General features: G+C 48.8%; 1 protein-coding gene across 9 annotated transcripts in view; it reads right to left on the bottom strand.

Moving 5' to 3' along the window:
* Rhbdl3 (rhomboid like 3) overlaps positions 1–18,147 on the bottom strand; it is a 55,516-nt gene that overhangs the window by 14,968 nt on the left and 22,401 nt on the right. For 6 of the 9 annotated variants that reach the window (XM_006533326.4, XM_006533327.3, XM_006533331.3 and 3 more), the window contains 3 exons: positions 17,436–17,660; positions 10,314–10,462; positions 9,112–9,224 (listed from right to left, as the gene is read on the bottom strand). In XM_006533326.4, the coding sequence (XP_006533389.1) occupies positions 9,112–9,224; positions 10,314–10,462; positions 17,436–17,660 (487 nt within the window). Of the gene's footprint in view, positions 1–3,431; positions 3,533–9,111; positions 9,225–10,313; positions 10,463–17,435; positions 17,661–18,147 lie in introns of all 9 variants that reach the window. The other 3 variants (XM_006533329.3, XM_006533330.3, NM_139228.3) reach the window with 1 other exon arrangement.

The raw sequence follows: 18,147 nt of genomic DNA, 5'->3' as shown, positions 1-18,147 counted from the left end.
CAAGCCTGAGCTCAATCCTGGGGAAGCATGAGGAAGAAGGAGTTGTCTCTCAAAAGTCGTCCTTTGATATTCACATTGCACCAGGGCGCATATGCACCCTCGTCTTTCCCCACAAAATAAAACATAAGTGTGATAAGTTCCATGTACAGTATGCATGCATATGTGCACGCAGGTTCTCACCGCCATGGAAAGCACGCTCTGGCTTGTTTGTTCACATCTATCTAACAACTACCTTATGACAGCAATGGGAGCCCCAGGAGCTCAGAGTGACAGGCCCAGCCATCAAATGGCTCTCAGATCCAGACTTCCTGACTGTCAAATCCATAGTTTTTCTACCGTTTACTCTGATGAGATACTGTCTAGTGAATGAACACTCCACCCTCATTTTGAAAGTAAATCAACAGTGTATCTATTAGGTTAAGGGATATGAAATTGCTAATATTTAACCACTCCTCAGTCACAGATATGGTACTTTTTAAAAACAGGGTCTCTCTATGTAGCCCTGGCTGTCCTAGAACTCAATGTATAGACCAGTCTGGCCTTGTGTGCCATTTCTCAACATTGAGCTAAAGGTAAAAGCAGTCCCTAGATTATTAGGGGGATTTGGAAGTACATTATATTAAGCTCCAAGGACTATCAGCTCCCAGGAGGCAGGCAGGGAGCTGCTTTCTTCTGGAAAGGCATGAAGGTCTCCAATGGAACTGCTATCTCCATGTCCAGGGGCTGCTCACCAGACAGAAGTGTAAACTGACCAGAACTGTTTCTCAGGTCCTTGGGTGCCTGTGGCCTACCCTTCAGTGCTGAGTGGACTGTCCTCATCACCAGACCTTCTGGGGTACCACAGCTGCTTCCCACGAGGCAGGAGTGGGCAGACCATCATAAACTCCTGCCTTCTTCTTTTTCTACTGTGCTCGCTCACCACCCCCCACCACCCCTGTCCCCATCCCTTTCTTGCAGGAATGGGAGGGAGAAGGTCAGTATTTCCTTCTCCAGCTGAGAGGAATTGGGGCAGGGGGAGGAGGGGGAGGAGGCAGATTTCAGAGGAATAGCTGTGTCTGAGGAAAGACAGAATTGATAGAGGATGACCCACTTAGAAGGGCCATGTGAGGCAGCCCCCAGCACTCCAGCCCCCAGCAGACTGAGCTGTGTGTGTAAAGGGGAACACACCCCAAACCCTCACACTCAGGCCTGTTCTCCCACACCCACCCTAGTCTCACACTCAGGCCTGCTCTCCCACACCCACCCTAGTCTCACACTCAGGCCTGCTCTCCCACACCCACCCACAGTCTCTCTGCTAGCACACACTGGAAGTTGCCAGAATTTAGTCCAGTAGCAAATGTAGTCACCCAGCGTCTCTCTCTCCCTCTCCTGCTCTCCCTCTCAGCTCACAAAGGTGCAGAGGGGAGGAGAAGAAGGCACAGAGCGAGGCAGTGAGCACAGTGAGCATGGACCTGGAAAGCAGGGAGTCCAGGAGGCTGTGCTGGGCTGCCAGCACTTGAGGCTGAAGCAGGAGGATTGCCACAAGTTTGAGGTCAGCTTGGACTACACAGTGAGTCCCAGGCTGGCGTGGGATAACCCTAGCCACCACGGAAAAGAAAACAAGAGCAGGAGGGAGAGGAGGAGAAGGAGGAGGGAGAGGAGGAGATGAAGGAGGGAGAAGAGGAAGAGAAGGGAAGGAGAGAAGGAGGGAAAGAAAGAGGGAGGGAAGTCAGACGCCACACTTGGAAGGCTGAGTTAGGATTATGAGTTCCAGGACATCCTAGATAATGTGGCGATGGCTTGCTCACCCAAAAAACAAAAACCCAGATGAAACCATGGGAGAACGTAGAGATTCCAAAAAACTGTGACACCCAAGCATCACAAGTGCCTTGTGGGGGAAAAAAGTGACAACAGGGCCAGGAACAGGAGGGGCTCCCAGGAATCTGTTACCTCCCTGGACTCTCCCCCCCCCGTCGCCCCCCCTCCCCCCGCCCTCCCAAATCTTGTAGGCAGGGTGAGTAAGTCAGGCACAGGGGAATAAGTGTATAAAGAAGAGAGGCTCCTTAGGCTAATATGGGTGTGAGGACAGCCGAGTCCCATTCAAGAGGCCTCCACTGCCTCTAAACTAGACAAGCTCCCCACCACAGGGTCTTCAACATACCAATTTGAAGGCTCTGCTTAGTCTGAGTCTGCCTGGGTTCTTTTGTAAAGAATGAGGAGTTAAGTTAATATTCAAGTGTTTACTTTCATTTTCTTTCTCAACCATTACACATCACCTCATTTCAGAGGTGAGAACCCAAGGGACAAAGCCGTGAAGTGAATGAGTGAGTGAGTGAGTGATCACCAGGTCACCTTTTAGGAGTGGGCATCAGGGATTCAGGCCTAGGTGCCTGTCTCCCTAAAATTGTATAACAAAGAGGGAAAAAGAACGGGATCTGACTGTGTGAGGGGCTGCTGTCAGGAAGTGTGGCGTGGGTCATGACCTTGGGCAGGTTGCTTATTCTTTTTTGTTTGTTTGTATTTTGTTTTGTTTTGTTTTGATACAGGGTTTATCTGTGTAGCTCCGGCTGTCCTGGAACTCACTCTGAAGACCAGGCTGGCCTCGAACTCAGAAATCCACCTGCCTTGGCCTCCCAAGTGCTGGGATCAAAGGTGAGCGCCACCACCGCTCAGCAGGTTACTTACTCTTTTTTTCTTTCTTTCTTTCTTTTTTTTTTTTTTTCGGTTTTTCGAGACAGGGTTTCTCTGGATAGCCCTGGCTGTCCTGGAACTCACTTTGTAAACCAGGCTAGCCTCGAACTCAGAAATCTGCCTGCCTCTGCCTCCCAAGTGCTGGGATCAAAGGCGTGCGCCACCACTCCCGGCTAGGTTACTTGCTCTTATAAGGTCTGCTTTTCTATACAAGAAGCCTGCTGACATGATCATTAAGGCTCTCTTATTTATTTGTTTGTTTATTTGTTTGTTTGTTTTATATGAGCGCACTGTAGCTGTCTTCTGACACACCAGAAGAAGACATCGGATCCCATTACAGATGGTTGTGAGTCACCATGTGGGTGCTGGGAACTGAACTCAGGACCTCTGGAAGAGCAGTCAGTGCTCATAATCGCTGAGCCATCTCTCCAGCCCAGTCATGGGGTTTCATCACAGCAATGGTGACCCTAACTAAAACACTAGTAGCCAGACTTTAAAACAAATTTTGAGGAAACAGGTGGACTAGGGAGACAGGCATATTTGCAGGCCAAGCCTGGCCTGAGAAAATATGACCTCATCTGGGAAGGACTCAGGTGAAATGGGTCTGCAGAGGGAGATGCAAATTATGAGCCATGCTACAGCAGGCTAGCCTGGCACGCGGCAGGCCTGGGCTGAGAGAACTATAGAGGGTGGATGGATGTCCAAGCCCAGTGATGACAGAGGAGAGATAGGAAGACCCACAGGGAACAGGGGCTGCTCACCATGACAATGTTGGCTAGGTGGGCAGAGACGAGCGCATACACCCCTCCGGAAGAGCCCACAACAGGTGCAGTCATGTCAGCCACAGACACCGCCAAGGAGCCTGGGACAGAGAGAGTGAAAACCATCAAGAGTGTTGGACTCGCTGTGCAGCCCAGCCCTGACCCTCGCCTTCCGCCACGGGAGCAGAGCAACTCCGCAGCAGCAGGCTCCATCTCCTCCCCTTTCGATACCATGCTGCCTTGCGGCTTCCTCTGGACTGTTCAGAAGATCTGTGTATGGTGGGACAAACCCGTGTTCAAGTTTCTCATTTTAATGATGGGAAACCAAGATTCAAAGGACAAGCCTGACTGGCTCCAACTGGGACTGATCCCAAACCAAGTCACCTGCTTCAGCCTCATCTGGTGGTGTCACAAAGCTGCCCCAGAGAACAGAAGGTGTCCCACACGGGCAGGCAGGGTACATATATCTGTCCCTCCTACCCAAGGCTCATTTCCACCCTGAAAGCCTTTGAAGAAGTGCTAAGAGTCTGCTGCTCTGCCTGACACAGAAATCCTTTTCCTTCCTCCTAAGGCCAGGAATTGAACCTTGTGCCTTACAAAAGGCTGGGTAAGCCCTCAGCCACAGAGCAGTTCCCCAGCCTGAAAGCCATGTGGATCAGACCTGTGCTCTCAGCCCTGGAGTGGCAGCCTCATCACACTAGCTCCGAGGTGGCTTCTGCTCTTTCCACTGTCTCTTTGCTCAGCGGAATCTAGAAACTCGCTTAGCATCACCTCCCACCTCCTGCCAGCCAAGCGAAAGCACAAGAGAATCTCCCAAGTGGGGCTTCTCTGTAGGGAGAATGTCCTTGAAAGTCCAGAGAAGGGTGACATCACACTCTGGGGAGAGTGATGACATCACACCCTGGGGAGAGGGCAGTTCTGTGGCTGTTGGGTGTGCGGGATGATAAACTTTGCTCCTTGGAGTGAAGCTGGGCAGAGAGGAGATGGGAAATTTATTGTTCTGGTCGCATTTAAGTGTGATCAATGCTTTGGCTTCCAGGGAAGGACACAGGAGACTAAAAATAACTAGGAGGCAGAGCCCAGGGCACAGAGGGTGAGTGGCGGCTGGCCTGGGTGAGCAAGCAGAAAACCACGGTTGGAAAGTGCCCGCAGGCTCAGGAGTCAATTAGCCACAGGAGAGGAGGAGCAGGCCTAGAGCCCAAAGTTGCAAGTTTCACACGGGTCCTGGTTCAGGAAGCCCCTCCTAAGGTGGAGGGGCTTCCTGAACCAGGACCTAAGACCATCTACATGGATATGTGGAAAGAGATCCCCATGGGAGCACCCAGACCACCTGTCTCTAGACACCTGCTTTCCAAGTCCCTATGACCAATTCTTGCTAGCAAAGGAGATGTCATTTCTCTGGAAAAATTAAGCAGGCAAACCCCAAGCTATCATGACTCAAGGACTCCCAAATCCTTCTCTCAGCCCGAGGCAGCTAGAGATCTTTACCTCTGTCCTATCTTTCTTTGGGCTTTAATTTGGTATCTAACTGTTGTCAGACTACTTCTCCCTTTTATTGGCCTAGCCACGGGGTTCAGCCATAAATATCCCAAAGCAGGGGGGTTGGGTAGGGGGAATCCCAGGGTAGCAAACAAACGGGCAGCATGATCTGCATGACAAAAGATTCCCACACTCTCCTGGCTACTGTGTGAGGGCTGCATTGCAGGACAGCGCGGGGCCAGCTGCCTAAGCCAGCTCCTCATTAATTACTGTTTGCAGCAAGCAAGCCCGGCTTCACCCAGCTGCTCTCTTTCCTCTCTGATGGATGCATGCAAATTGGCTCCTTCTCTGTGCCCCAGAGCAGTCAGGGTCAGAGATGCATCACCGCAGCCTCCAGGGACAGAAGTGCCCTGCCAGGGCCAAGCAAACACAGCATTGACCTGTCCCTCACCCTTCCCTGTGTTTAGAGTCTTGACCCTTGGGCCAGGGACCAGCTAGGAATCATGGCGGGAGTGTGGAATGGGGATGAAACTGACCAGTTGTGCGACCGTAGGCATTGCTCCTAAATTCTTTTGGCTTTAGTATTCACATGTATGAGATGTGAAGGTATAAAGCTTTTTACATCCTGAACAGTGAAACCTAGTTTTCAAGGATTCCTGGGTTTCCTAATTTACTGGGTGGGGCCTTAGGAGCAAGGCTGTCTGTCCACACAAGGGGAGGGGGCTCCTCAGTCCTTCCCAGATCAGGAATTCAAGGGCCCCACATCATTGAATTTGGTTGAAGATCCAGAGGCTTTGGGCTTTGATTTTGAACTGAAATACATGTATCTTTTAAAGACATATTTAAAGGTTTTATGTAGACTATGCTGGCCTTGAACTTGCCGAGACCCTCCTGCATTGCCTCCTGAGTGCTGAGATAACGAACTTGCACAAATGTCTCATTTTATAATATTTATTACCTTCCAAGACTTTTCTTTCTTTCTTTCTTTCTTTCTTTCTTTCTTTTGTTTTGTTTTGTTTTTTTTCTAGACAGGATTTCTTTGTGTAGCCTTGGCTGTCCTGGAACTCACTTTGTAGACCAGGCTGGCCTCGAACTCAGAAATCCGCCTGCCTCTGCCTCCCGAGTGCTGGGATCAAAGGCGTGTGCCACCACGCCCGGCATTTTCCAAGACTTTTCTAAGGTCTCTGCATCAGTTGGGGCTGGACGGATCTACGCATACAGAGTAGTAAAAGACACCCAGGGAGACTGTGGACCAGGCAGGATCCCTTCCTAACTTGTTAGGAAACTCACGGCTAACAGGACCTTTAAGGTCAGGACAAATCCCATGGAGGTGGGGCAAGATGGAGTGCCACGCCTCACCTCTGCACAGCACAAACGAAGGGGCTGGTCTCCAAAACATTTTCTGGGTCCGTGCCATCATGCAGGTGAGTTGGTGGCCTTGCCATTAAGGCACAGCTGCAGTGGTTTTACCCTGCAAAGTTTGAAGGCAGGTGTTCTCCCACATCTCCCTTGGCCACTAGGAAAAACTCAAATTAACACTGGCAGAACATTTACCTCTTAGCAATGTTACTTTATTTATTCATGTATTCTTTCATCTACTCTACAAATATTTATTACCTAACAGGTGCTGAGCTCTAGGGATGCATACTGGTTTCCACAAACTCTGTAACGAAATGTTGCTGATACACTTTGGTGCCCTGTTTGTTTGCATTTGACACAGTAACTCACATAGCTCAAGCTGGTCTCAAAATCATTATGTAGCCAAGGATGACCCTGAGCTCTGGGTCTTCCTACTTCTACCTCCCACGTGTTGGGATTGCAGCTGTGCGCTAAGGTGTATCTTAGCAGGGCTCCCGCATGCCCTGCTAAGATATGGGCTCTAAAAGATTGTTAGTGATGTAACTGTTCATCTTTAGTGTCGTTCACAGGACAGGATACAGTGCACAGGGCTCTACTCTAACTTGTTTACTTAGAAGAGTTTATCTCACCTTTCTGAATAACCTATTCATGGACGTGACCATGGCCACCTTGTGAACCTTACAAAATTGTGACGTATACTGGTGATGACTCACAAGACCTGACTCACACACCTGAGTACTGTAGATGTCCTGTGGGTCAGCCATCAATGATAAATAGGATGGCTTTGGGTTTGAAATAGCTTCACTGGCAGGGAGTAAAGCCGGGTCAGATACCGGTCAAGACGCTCCCTTGGTTTCTGATTATCTGCACAAAAGCAAAGGCCTGCCTTCCGGCTTTCATCATACTGAGGTTGTATCTACAGGGCAATCTTTGGGGTCACAGAGCCCATGTGGGTGACCAGCTTCACCACTTACACAGAAGCCGTGTCTTCCTGGGCAAGTCACTTGTTCCTCTAAACCCTGGCTTCAGTTTTTTTGTTTTTGTTTGTGTTATTGTTTTTCTCTCTCTCACTGTGTAACCCAAGCTGTCCTTGAACTTCGGATCCTTTTGGTTTAGTCTCGGACACACTGGTATTACAGGAATGTGCCACACCAAACCCCAGCCTTGGGCTCTGGACCCACAGCAGGTAGAACGGGGTGGCCACATGGGGTGGTGGTGAGGACTCTGTGCATGTGGACCATGGGTAAGAATTAACTCTCTAGTCAAGGTCTATCTGTCTCTAAGGGTTTCTTTTTGGGGATACAGAGGGGGAGCAGTGTAGGAAGATCAACCCACAATCTCGTTGGGGGTCAATAACATGATTTGTAGTGGCCTGAATCAATGGCTCCGCCAGAGCACTGTGTGCCCCTGGCTCCACGCTGCAGCCCCCACAGCCTCCTATCTTGGTGACGTGCCTTACTTTTGTCTGCACCTTCCCAGTCTGCAGTGACATCACTGCGGAGGGATGTTTGTGCTGTCTCCCCACCGTGTCATCTGTTCCGGGTGAGGGCTGAGTCATTTTTGAATCTCACTTCTGTCTCCCAAGTTATTGGCACCCCGAGTCTAATTGACTACTAACTGCAAGTGTTACGAGTGCCTCTCCCGTTCCTTGCCATTTAACATCTGGGACTCTGAGAAATTAGGTAGGGAGTGCACAGCAGCCATAAATCCCCAGGTGGCGTGACTAGAAGGTGTGTAGGTGGCTGAGAGAGAAGTCTGGAACCTGGAGGTGCTCACTCGACCTCTGTTAAGGACATAGAAAGTGCTGCATTCAGGGAAAAGTTTTGAGGGCGCTGTCCATGGTGCAAGGAGCTGGGTACAGATGCCAGGGACAGTGCTGGGAGGGTGTTGTGTCCTGTCCTGTCCCCTCCCTCCCCACTCCCACCCCTGACTCCTGCACAGGGTCTACAAACTAGTGTTGGAGGTAGAGTGGGAGTCTTCCTGCTCTGAAGTCTCTTACTTTCATCACCAACTGTCTCTTGTTTACAAGGCCAAGGCTGCCGAGCTCTCTTGAGGACAACACTAATACCACTCAGAAAGGATTAAGATCTTACACACACACACACACACACACACACACACACACACAGAGAGAGAGAGAGAGAGAGAGAGTGCGAAAGAGAGAGAGAGAGAGAGATATTGAGGGGGGCTTTTACATCTTCAGTTGGAGGTATCACAGTGGAGACTCAGTGGTCTGAAAAGCTCTCTGGAGAATTCACTCACACCCCACCCCCAGGTCAGACACACAGACTTCTTCAGACAGGGGTATCCACTACCTCCTAGGCCAGACTGTCTTATCCTCGGAGGGTCAATCGAGGGATCCATGGCAGGTCTGGGTAGAAGAAAAAGCTTCCTATGGGTTTAGATGTGCCTTGGCCAGAAAGCTGCCTGGCTTCATTCACACCACTGATGCCCTGGGTGTTGTGCACACTGCACAGTGAGAGGAGCCTCTCGTTACGTGGGGAGTCTCCCAACAACAGCAGGCAGCTCTCATTAGCTCTGCCTACAAGCTTGATGGGACCAAAAGGGACCAAGGAATTTCCCCAGGCTTACACAGCTGGAACATGGGAGTCTGGTGGCAGGAACTCTGTCAGTAGGCCTGTTCCAATCATATGCTCTGCCCTCTTTCCAGAACATACCTCCCTGTCTGGGTAGCTGTGGGAAATATGCCTAGCAGACAATTCTGAGTCAGGGACCCTGGAGATGAGGATCTGTGTGTGCCCAGGAAGCCTGGGCTTGTACCACCCATGGGATCTCCTCTGACATTCCCTGGGGAGGAGCACCGCAGGGCCCACCTGCCTACCTGCCACAACACCGGCCACGTAGACAAGCCCAATTCGGGTGGCTCCATGCACCATCTCCAGGGGTACCCCTACCAGCAGCTGCAGTGCCACATTGAGTCCCAGCTGTTCCACCCTGTGACAGACCACGGTCATTAATTCACCTGGCAAATGCTCTGTGCCGAGATACTGGGAGCCAGCAGGTTGGTGCGAGGCCCCATTCTTTGCCTTTGAGCAGCTCATGGGCTGTGGAGGGGACTTGACTCTCATGGGGAAAAAAATTCTTCTCTGCTGGGACAGAATACACGTAAGGGACCTGGTAGTGACAGGCAGGTAGTCTGTATATGCGGCTGTGACAGGGACTAGCCATGCCCAGGACCTAGCTGCTCCAGGGGTTAACTTGCAAGAAGCCAAGACTCAGAGAGTGACAGTGAGTGGCTTAGTCACAGCCCAGGTGTCTGGTCAGTTTGACCTGCCTCATTCCCTAGCTCTGGGCTCACTCTGGCTTTTTTTTTTTTTTTTTTTAACCGTATCTACAAGCACTACTGAGCCCAAGAACAGAGATGGTCTCAAAACATCTCAACGCATTAGCGACCTCTTGGAACTTAGCAATGCATCATTTTCTCTTAAAGTCTTACAAAGGGAGGTTCTCTTTCCTGGCATGAGAAGGGGCCTTCTTGACTGGCTCCAAACTCAGGTCTGGGAGAGGGGCCCCAGGCTTTCTTTCCCTGGACAAACTATGATGGGGAATAGGTTGTTGCAAGAAATTAGTCCTTTTCTTTGCTCGTCACACACACTGATGAACAATGCTGGCAGCTGGTCACATGACCCTCTTTGCTTTGGCCACTAGGAAGGCACAGAACATTTCAGCCTACCTTTGCCAAGTGCACAGAGCCGCACCATTACATGTGTGTAGCAATCCCATTGCTGGCTCTCAGCATTCTCTCTCTGTCTCCTTTTCCACACACACTTAACAACTGGTGTGTTTGGTATTGGAGGTGCTGCAAGAAGCTATCTCAGATCTGCATCCAAGTCATTAAAATAAATTGATAACCTAATTCCAGAGTGAGAGGGTCCTTGCCTAGCACTGCAGAGACCCTAGGTCCAATCCTCAACACTGTAAAAAATTAATTTTAAAGCACGAGTGTGTAAATGTGTATATAATATGTTGAGATATATTTCGGCTCCACTCACTCTTCTGCAGGGACTACGGAGAGATACTCACCCTGCATGCATGAAGATGTACGTCACATAGCGCCAAGCCTGCGCACGGAGCTGCGGGTGGTAAACCAGAGAGTTCTTCAGGTATCGAGGGTGCGTCACCTGCAGCACAAACTGATCTAGTAGGACCCCGTTGTACAGGAAAAGGGCAACCTGGAAGAAGAGCAGTGGAGAGGCCAGTCACTAGACACATGACAGCCCAGGATGTCCCTTGTGCTGATGGCACTGAGGTCATGACAGGAGGCTGTCACCTCACCCTCCCAGAGAATGAAAGGAGCCCACAGCCAGCATACCCTTATCAGAGAACGTCTCTCACTGTACTTCTGTCTGAATGTAATGGGGTTCCTGGATCTCCCTGTCTATGCTTCCTTGGTGGGTGTGGTTTTTCAAGACAGGGTTTCTTTGTGTAGCCCTGGCTGTCCTGGAACTCACTCTGTAGACCAGGCTGGCCTCAAACTCAGAAATCCACCTGCCTCTGCCTCCCAAGTGCTGGGATTAAAGGTGTGCCCCCCCCTCTCCCACTGCCTGGCTGAGGGTTTAAGTCTTAACTCCAGTAAAAGCTCATTCTCTCATTTTGTATAGGTTGGTTTCTTTTTTTCTTCTTTTCTTTTCCAAGACAGGGTTTCTCTATGTAGCCCTAGCCATCCTAGATCTCACTTTGCAGAAAAAGCTGGCCTCTAACTCCCAGAGAGCACCCCTGCCTCTGCCTCCAGAGTGCTGGGATTAAAGGTGTGCCATCACTGCCTGGCAAAGGTTGGCTTCTTAAAAGTAAAACTAAACTAGACAAAATAAAGATAAAAATAAGGGCTGGAGAGATGGCTCAGTGGTTAAGAGCACTGGCTGCTCTTCCAAAAGTCCTAAGTTCGATTCCCAGAAACCACATGGTGGCTCACAACCATCTAAAATGGGGTCTGATGCCCTCTTCTAGCATGCAGGTGTACAAGCAGATAGAGCACCATATACATAAAATAAATAAAGATCTTTAAAAAAGATAAAAATAAAAACATGGTGGTAAAATAGACATAAATTTAGAATCTATAAATTATTTATACTTTTTTAGTATAAGTGTGTGTGTGTGTGTGTGTGTGTGTGTGTGTCCCTACATCTGTGTGTCATCTTGCCAGCCTACCTAGTATCGTAGCCAGTTTTCACCGTACGGTTGAACAGCACCAAGTACATTCTCACTAAGCTACCCTCACTATTCCCTGTGTGTGCACAAAACTCATTTCATCTTTCAGAACTGAAACTCTGTACCTACGATCAAGAACTCCCTGCTGTCCCTCCCTGCATCCCCACACACACCTCTACCAACAGCTTGCCCATCCTGGTGCTCCGTGCAGCCGGGGTTGCAGCACACACAGGCAGGATTGCACAGCATCCCTCCCTCTGGGACAAGCTTATGTTACGGTGTCTATTTTCCAGGCTGACCTGCACACTGCCACATGTCATTTTCCTCACTTTCTTTTCTTTTTATGACAGAGTCTTGCTAGATAGCTCAGGTTAGCCTAGACTTACTCTACAGCCCAGTCTGGCTTAACAGCCTGGCTTAATTCATGATCCTCCTGCCTCAGCATCGCAAGTGCTGGAAACACAGGAATACCCTACCATGCTGAGCAGAATCAGGCAGTTGCCTTAAAGGTTGAATAATATTCTGTTGTATGTATCTGCTGCACTTTGGTAACTCATCCATTGGTCAGTGGGAACTTGCGCTCTGCCACCTGTTGTCTATTGTGAATGTCTCTGTGGACACGTGGACAGGTAGCTTCTCCAGTCACTGCTTTTAACTCTGAAGTGGAATTGCTACATAGATGGTAGTCTTAAGTTTCATTTTTTTTAAAGGTTTTTATTTGAAGCCGGGCAATGTGATGCACACCTTTAGTTCTGGCACTCAGGAGGCAGAGGCAAGCAGATCTCTTTTTGGGGACAGCCTGGTCTACAGAGCGAGTTTCAGGACAGCCAGGGCTACATAAAGGAACCCTGTCTCAAAAACAAAACAAGTTTTTATTATTTTATATGTATCAGTGTATTGTCTGCATTGGTGTCTGTGTACACATGTATGTCTGGTGCCCAGATCCTTTAGAACTGGAGTTACAGATGGTTGTGAGCCATCATGTCATAGGTATGGGAATCAAAGCCAGGTTCCAGTGCCCTTTCTCAGCTGTCTCTCCAGCTCCGTGCCTCATTTTCTGAAGAAATCCCAGTTTCCCTGATGGCTGCTCCACTTGGCATCCCCAACAGCATACGAGGTCTCTGTTTTCTCCTTGTCTTCATGGATGTACCACACATATTGGTTTTTCAGTTGACTGAGTATATTCATTTAGGCCCCAGAAGGGTATTTCCTTTGGTGATTTCTCTGGAGCTCACTGTAAAATGTATCACTGTGTCCCTGGGTTCATAATTAGAGCATGTGCAGAGCCATTTAAGGATGTTTTGGGTTCCAAGCTGGGCTACCACAGCACAGAAATCTAGAAGGGTGGGGGTTTTCCCTCCCAGAGACAATGGCCCTGAATTTCCTTCTTTCTTTCTTTCTTTCTTTCTTTCTTTCTTTCTTTCTTTCTTTCTTTCTTTCTTTCTTTCTTTCTCTCTCTCTCTCTCTCTCTCTCTCTCTCTCTCTCTCTCTCTCTCTCTCTCTTCCTTCCTTCCTTCCTTCCTTCCTTCCTTTCTTTCTTTTTTTTTAAAGATTTATTTACGGCTAGAGAGATGACTCAGTGGTTAAGAGCACTGACTGCTCTTCTGAAGGTCTTGAGTTCAAATCCTAGCAATCACATGGTGGCTCACAACCACCTATAACAAGATCTGATGCCCTCTTCTGGAGTATCTGAAGACAGCTACAATGTATTTACATATAATAAATAAATAAGTAAATCTTTTCTTAAAAAAGATTTATTTATCTTATGTATATGTATACTGTTGGTGTCTTCAGACACACTAGAAGGGGGCGTTGAATCCCATTAGAGATGGCTGCGATCCAAACCACCATGTGGTTGCTGGGAATTGAACTCAGGACCTCTGGAAGAGCAGTCAGTACTCTTAACCCCTGAGTCATCTCTCCAGCCTGCCCTTAATTTCTTTAAGACAGGAGAACTGTAAACTCTTTTGTGTTTCCTCTCTCAATGTCAGCTGTGGGTACCATCATTCCATTGTATTGCTGGTGTTGGACTCAGCCGGCAGTTTCGTGTTCCCTCATTTTCTGTTATGAAACCAGAGACTCGGGTTACTACAGTTCTGTGGAAACAGAAGCCTTGGGCTCTGAGAGAGTTAAAGCAGCTATTTAAGTAGCTTCCTTTTTTCCATATTGAGGATTCAAAATCCATACAGCTGAAGAGTTTTAAAATATGAACCAATCTGAACACAAACATTGGTTCCTTTGGACAAACCTTTAGGCAAATTGTCTGAGTTATTTGGACCTTACTTTCCATATTTGTTTCTGTTTTTTTGTTTTTTTCGAGACAGGGTTTTTCTGTATAGCCCTGGCTGTCCTGGAGCTCACTTTGTAGACCAGGCTGGCCTCGAACTCAGAAATCCGCCTGCCTCTGCCTCCCGAGTGCTGGGATTAAAGGCGTGCGCCACCACGCCCGGCTACTTTCCATATTTGAAAATGGGTACTAATAATTAGACTGCCCTGCCTTGTGGTCACAAGTTTAATGGTGGTATGGCTGCTGATGGTGACAGCGTTCATCTCTACTTCAAGCACTCCGGAGACAGAGACAGGAGGATTGCTAGTCTGAGGGCAGCTAGAGAAAGAGTAAGACCCTTTCTTTTCTTTTTTTTTTACTGTTTTTTTTTTTTTTTAATATTTCATTTTACTTTTTGGATTTTCGAGACAGGGCTTCTCTATGTAGCCCTGGCTGTCCTGAAACTCACTCTGGCTGAATGATCATGTGTGTATGTGAGGCCAGGCTGGCCTCAAATTCATAGAGATATACCTGTCTCTGCCTCCCTGGTGCTAGGATTAAAAGCATGCACTCCTAACCACTGTAAGGAAGACAGCCTTTCTTAACAGAACAACAAAATGAGCCAAAAGCACATATATACTCTCAGGCACACACACTCACAGAACTAATAAAATAAATAAGTTAAACAAAGCAAGGGGCTGGAGAGATGACCCAGCAGTTGAGAGCACTTGTTGCTCTTGCAAGGGACTTGGGTTTGGTCCCTAACACCAACACAGCAGCTCATGATTATCTGCAACTACAGTTCCAGGGGCTCTAACACCCTCTTCTGACCTCTGCGGATACTGCATGCACGTGGTGCACACACGCATATTCATTCACGCGAAGCAAATACATCTAACAAACATTTTTTTTAATTCAAAAAGATGTTTTTAAAATTGGGGTTGAGGGCACCAGATGGCGCAGTGGGTAAAGGCACGAGCCCCCGAGCCTGGTAACCTAAGCTCAGGGCTGGAATCTGAGAAGGAGAGAATGGACAAGCCGCCCTCCCCCCTAGACACGGGCACCATGCACCCACTCTCCCCACACGCAAAGCAAGTCAATGAAGAAATAAATGTCTTTTAAATTTTAAAATCGACAAAACAACAACAATAGCAAACATCAAGTTTAACACAAAGAGGCAGCTCAAGGCCCAGGACACACTTAGGGGAGGAAGCTATAATTCAGGCCACACTGGACTTTCTGGACTAAGCCTGGGCATAGCTTAGACCAAGGGAGACCATATGCCCTGTTCTCCAAGATGGGGCTCAGGCAGCTGGGAAGAGAGGCCAGTGGTAATAATGTGCTTGTCTGCAGCCTAGGTTTGATGTGCATGCGCACGCGCAAAGCTGTTCTCTCCACCTAATGTCATTCAGGTGTCCTGGCAACAAGCAAAGCTTCCAAGGTATCTCGTTATTGTTGGTCCTCAAATAGACGTTAATAAACAGCCCCACACAGTAAGCGTTGGAAGAACGCGGCTAAGAAAATCTCAGAAAAACACCACTGCAACATTTGCTTGGATGAAACCATAACAACACACAGCTCTCTTTCTACAGAGCAGAGGGAGAGCTTTTTGTTTGTTTTGTTAGTTTGTTTTAGATGTTTTCTTTTCTTTCAAGTCAGGATTTTCTGTATAGCTCTGGCTGTCCTGGAACTCCATTTGTAGACCATGCTGGCCTCAAACTCAGGGATCCACCTGCCTTTGCCTTATAGTTCCTTCAAACTATTTTTCTTTTTTATTTCTGTGGATATTTTGCCTGCATATATATCAGTGCAGCACACTCATGCCTGGTGCCATCAGAGGTCCAAAGAGGATGTTGGAACTGGATGCTTGGAACTGGAGCCACAGATGGCTGTGAGCTGCCATGTGGACTCTTGGGACTCAAACTCAGGTCTCTGAAGGCGCAGCCATTGCTCTAAACTACTAAGGCACTGCTCCGGCCCATTCCTGTTTTCGTTTATGGAGACAAGATCTCATTCTCTAGGGCTGGAGAGATGGCTCAGTGGTTAAGAGCACTGACTGCACTTACAGAGTTCAATTCCCAGCAACCACATGGTGGCTCACAACCATCTACAATGTAATCTGATGCCTCTTCTGGGGTGTTGGACAGCCCAGCCTGTCCTTTTTTTTTTTTTTTTTTTTGGTTTTTCGAGACAGGGTTTCTCTGTATAGCCCTGGCTGTCCTGGAGCTCACTTTGTAGACCAGGCTGGCCTCGAACTCAGAAATCCGCCTGCCTCTGCCTCCCAAGTGCTGGGATTAAAGGCGTGCGGTGCCACACCCACTATGTCCTTGAATTCTTGGCGACCGTTCATGTGATTGCAAATATGAGTCTCCAAGCCCAGCCAGATTAAATAAAAAGGAGGGGCACCTTGAGACCTCCTGTAGAGGTGGTAATCAAGTCCATGGCGTTAGAGGAGAAATGGCCAGAGACATGAAAATGGCAAACGGAAGCCAGACATCACTGCAGGAGCCAGAAGTGGGCTGGGCTACTGGAGTTCCTGTGTCAAGCTGAGAACTGAGTTTCATCACACAGGGACAAGTCACAGACAGGAGTACCTGGGGAGTCCCTTGTGTGTGCAGGGCTCATTTTTGCAGGATAGTAAATATGGCTTGGGGCTGCTCTTTCAGAGGACCCCAGTTCAATCCCCAGCTCCAGGAGATCTGAGGCTTTCTTTCCACTGACAAGCTGTGTGTGTGTGTGCACACACACACACACACAAACAATACAACAAACAAACACAAGGAAGAAATGGTTTTGGGTTGAAATGATTGGTTTTGGAGAGGTATGGCAGATTCCCCTAAAGAGAGATGTTCTTTAAAAACTTCATTTCCTTGTTCACAAACACTTCCTTTCAGAGGTCAGTGCGTGCTCCTTCTGTGTCCATCCTCTCAGTCTATGGAGGCATCTGTCCTTCCAGGGACAGCATGGGGAAGCTCTTGTGACTCCTGCATTACAGTTTGGAAATGAAGTCCCAAGGGGCCAGTCCTCCAGGGGAGGAATTACATAAATTGGCTTTATTGAGTTTGTCTGGCTACGTCCCCAAATCTGTGAGCTTGTCATATTGTTTTGCTGTGTAGAAAAGTATAGAAATATGGGACTTCGCTGCAGGGGAAAAAAAAAAAACTTCACTAACCTTTGCCAGGAGTGCTCACTAAAATCGCTTAGCCTAGGCAACTGACATAGCCCAGCTTGGGAGCTGAAGGTCAAGGCCAAGCAATCAAAGATTGGAGGCCTGCTTGGGATACACAGTGAGTCCCAGCCAACCAGGGAATAGTGAGACCTTGTCTCAAAAACCAGAAAGCAAAGTAAGAGGTTGGAGAAATAGCTATCAGTTAAGGGTGATTGCTGCTCTTCCAGAGAACAGGAGTTGGGTTGCTAGTCTCCACAGGAGGTAACCCTGACACATCCAAGAGAACCTGACACTCTTTCTGGCCTCAGTGGACACTCCCATGTTTATTTGTATACACACAGACACAAAAATAATAAAATATAAAAAAAAATCAACTCTCCAAAACTTAGGACTCTCTTTGCAGCCTAGGGTTACAATAACCCATGGGTTCCCTAGCAACGCTCCTCCATGCAGGACAAGCACTACACCAAGCAGAATCTGCACCCTTCCCCCTCCCCTCAGAAACTCATCTCCCCACACAACCCCAAGTCTAGAAAGCCCCTGCTTTCACCCTGGTCCTTGCCTCCAGCAGCGTGATTGTGATCATGAACCAGGGCGGAGGGCAGCAGGTGTAGCTGTCATAGTACCACTTGCGGTCAATCTCCCGGGGCAGAGTCTCGTAGGCCACGTGGCGGATGAGCCGCTGAGAGAGGCTCAGCCCCTTCTCCTCCAGCAGGGCCTTGCTGCTCAGCCTGCGGTTTCCCTGAAGGATGGCCTGGCGGAAGCTGTTGGAACGTTTGTTGCTCATCTGCGCAGGAAATGGAGTGGGGAGAGGGTCAGAGCCGGGGCCTCAGGGAAACCCTGCACCCACACCTCAGCCTGCATGTTCTGTAGAGCAAGCCAAACTCCTCTTCTCTGAGCTCTAAGCAGCAACCCCCCACCCCCAATACCACAGTGTTGCCCTCTGATACCCACAAAGTGTCTCCATTAGATGAGGACTCCGAATAGCCCCTCCGTCTAATAGGAAACCGAGGTTCAGAGAGTCCTAAGGTGACACAGGTTCAAACCCAGCCCCACACTCATACATTCCTCCAATCCACTCATTCCTCATTGTCCCATCCAAGTGTTAGAGCCAGCACCAGATACAGGGGAGTCGGTGGTGCTCAGAACAGAGAAGTAACCAGCAGTCACAGTTCAGAGTGACAGCTGCTGAGAGAATACACAGGATCCAGGCCAGTGTGTGCCAAGGTGGCCAGCAAGGGCTTTCCTGGAGGAGGAGACGCTCAGGCGAGGGC

Source organism: Mus musculus, chromosome 11 (genome assembly GCF_000001635.26).
Source record: "Mus musculus strain C57BL/6J chromosome 11, GRCm38.p6 C57BL/6J".
In the NCBI taxonomy this organism is placed as follows: domain Eukaryota; kingdom Metazoa; phylum Chordata; class Mammalia; order Rodentia; family Muridae; genus Mus; species Mus musculus.
This window is presented reverse-complemented; position numbering and strand designations above follow the sequence as displayed.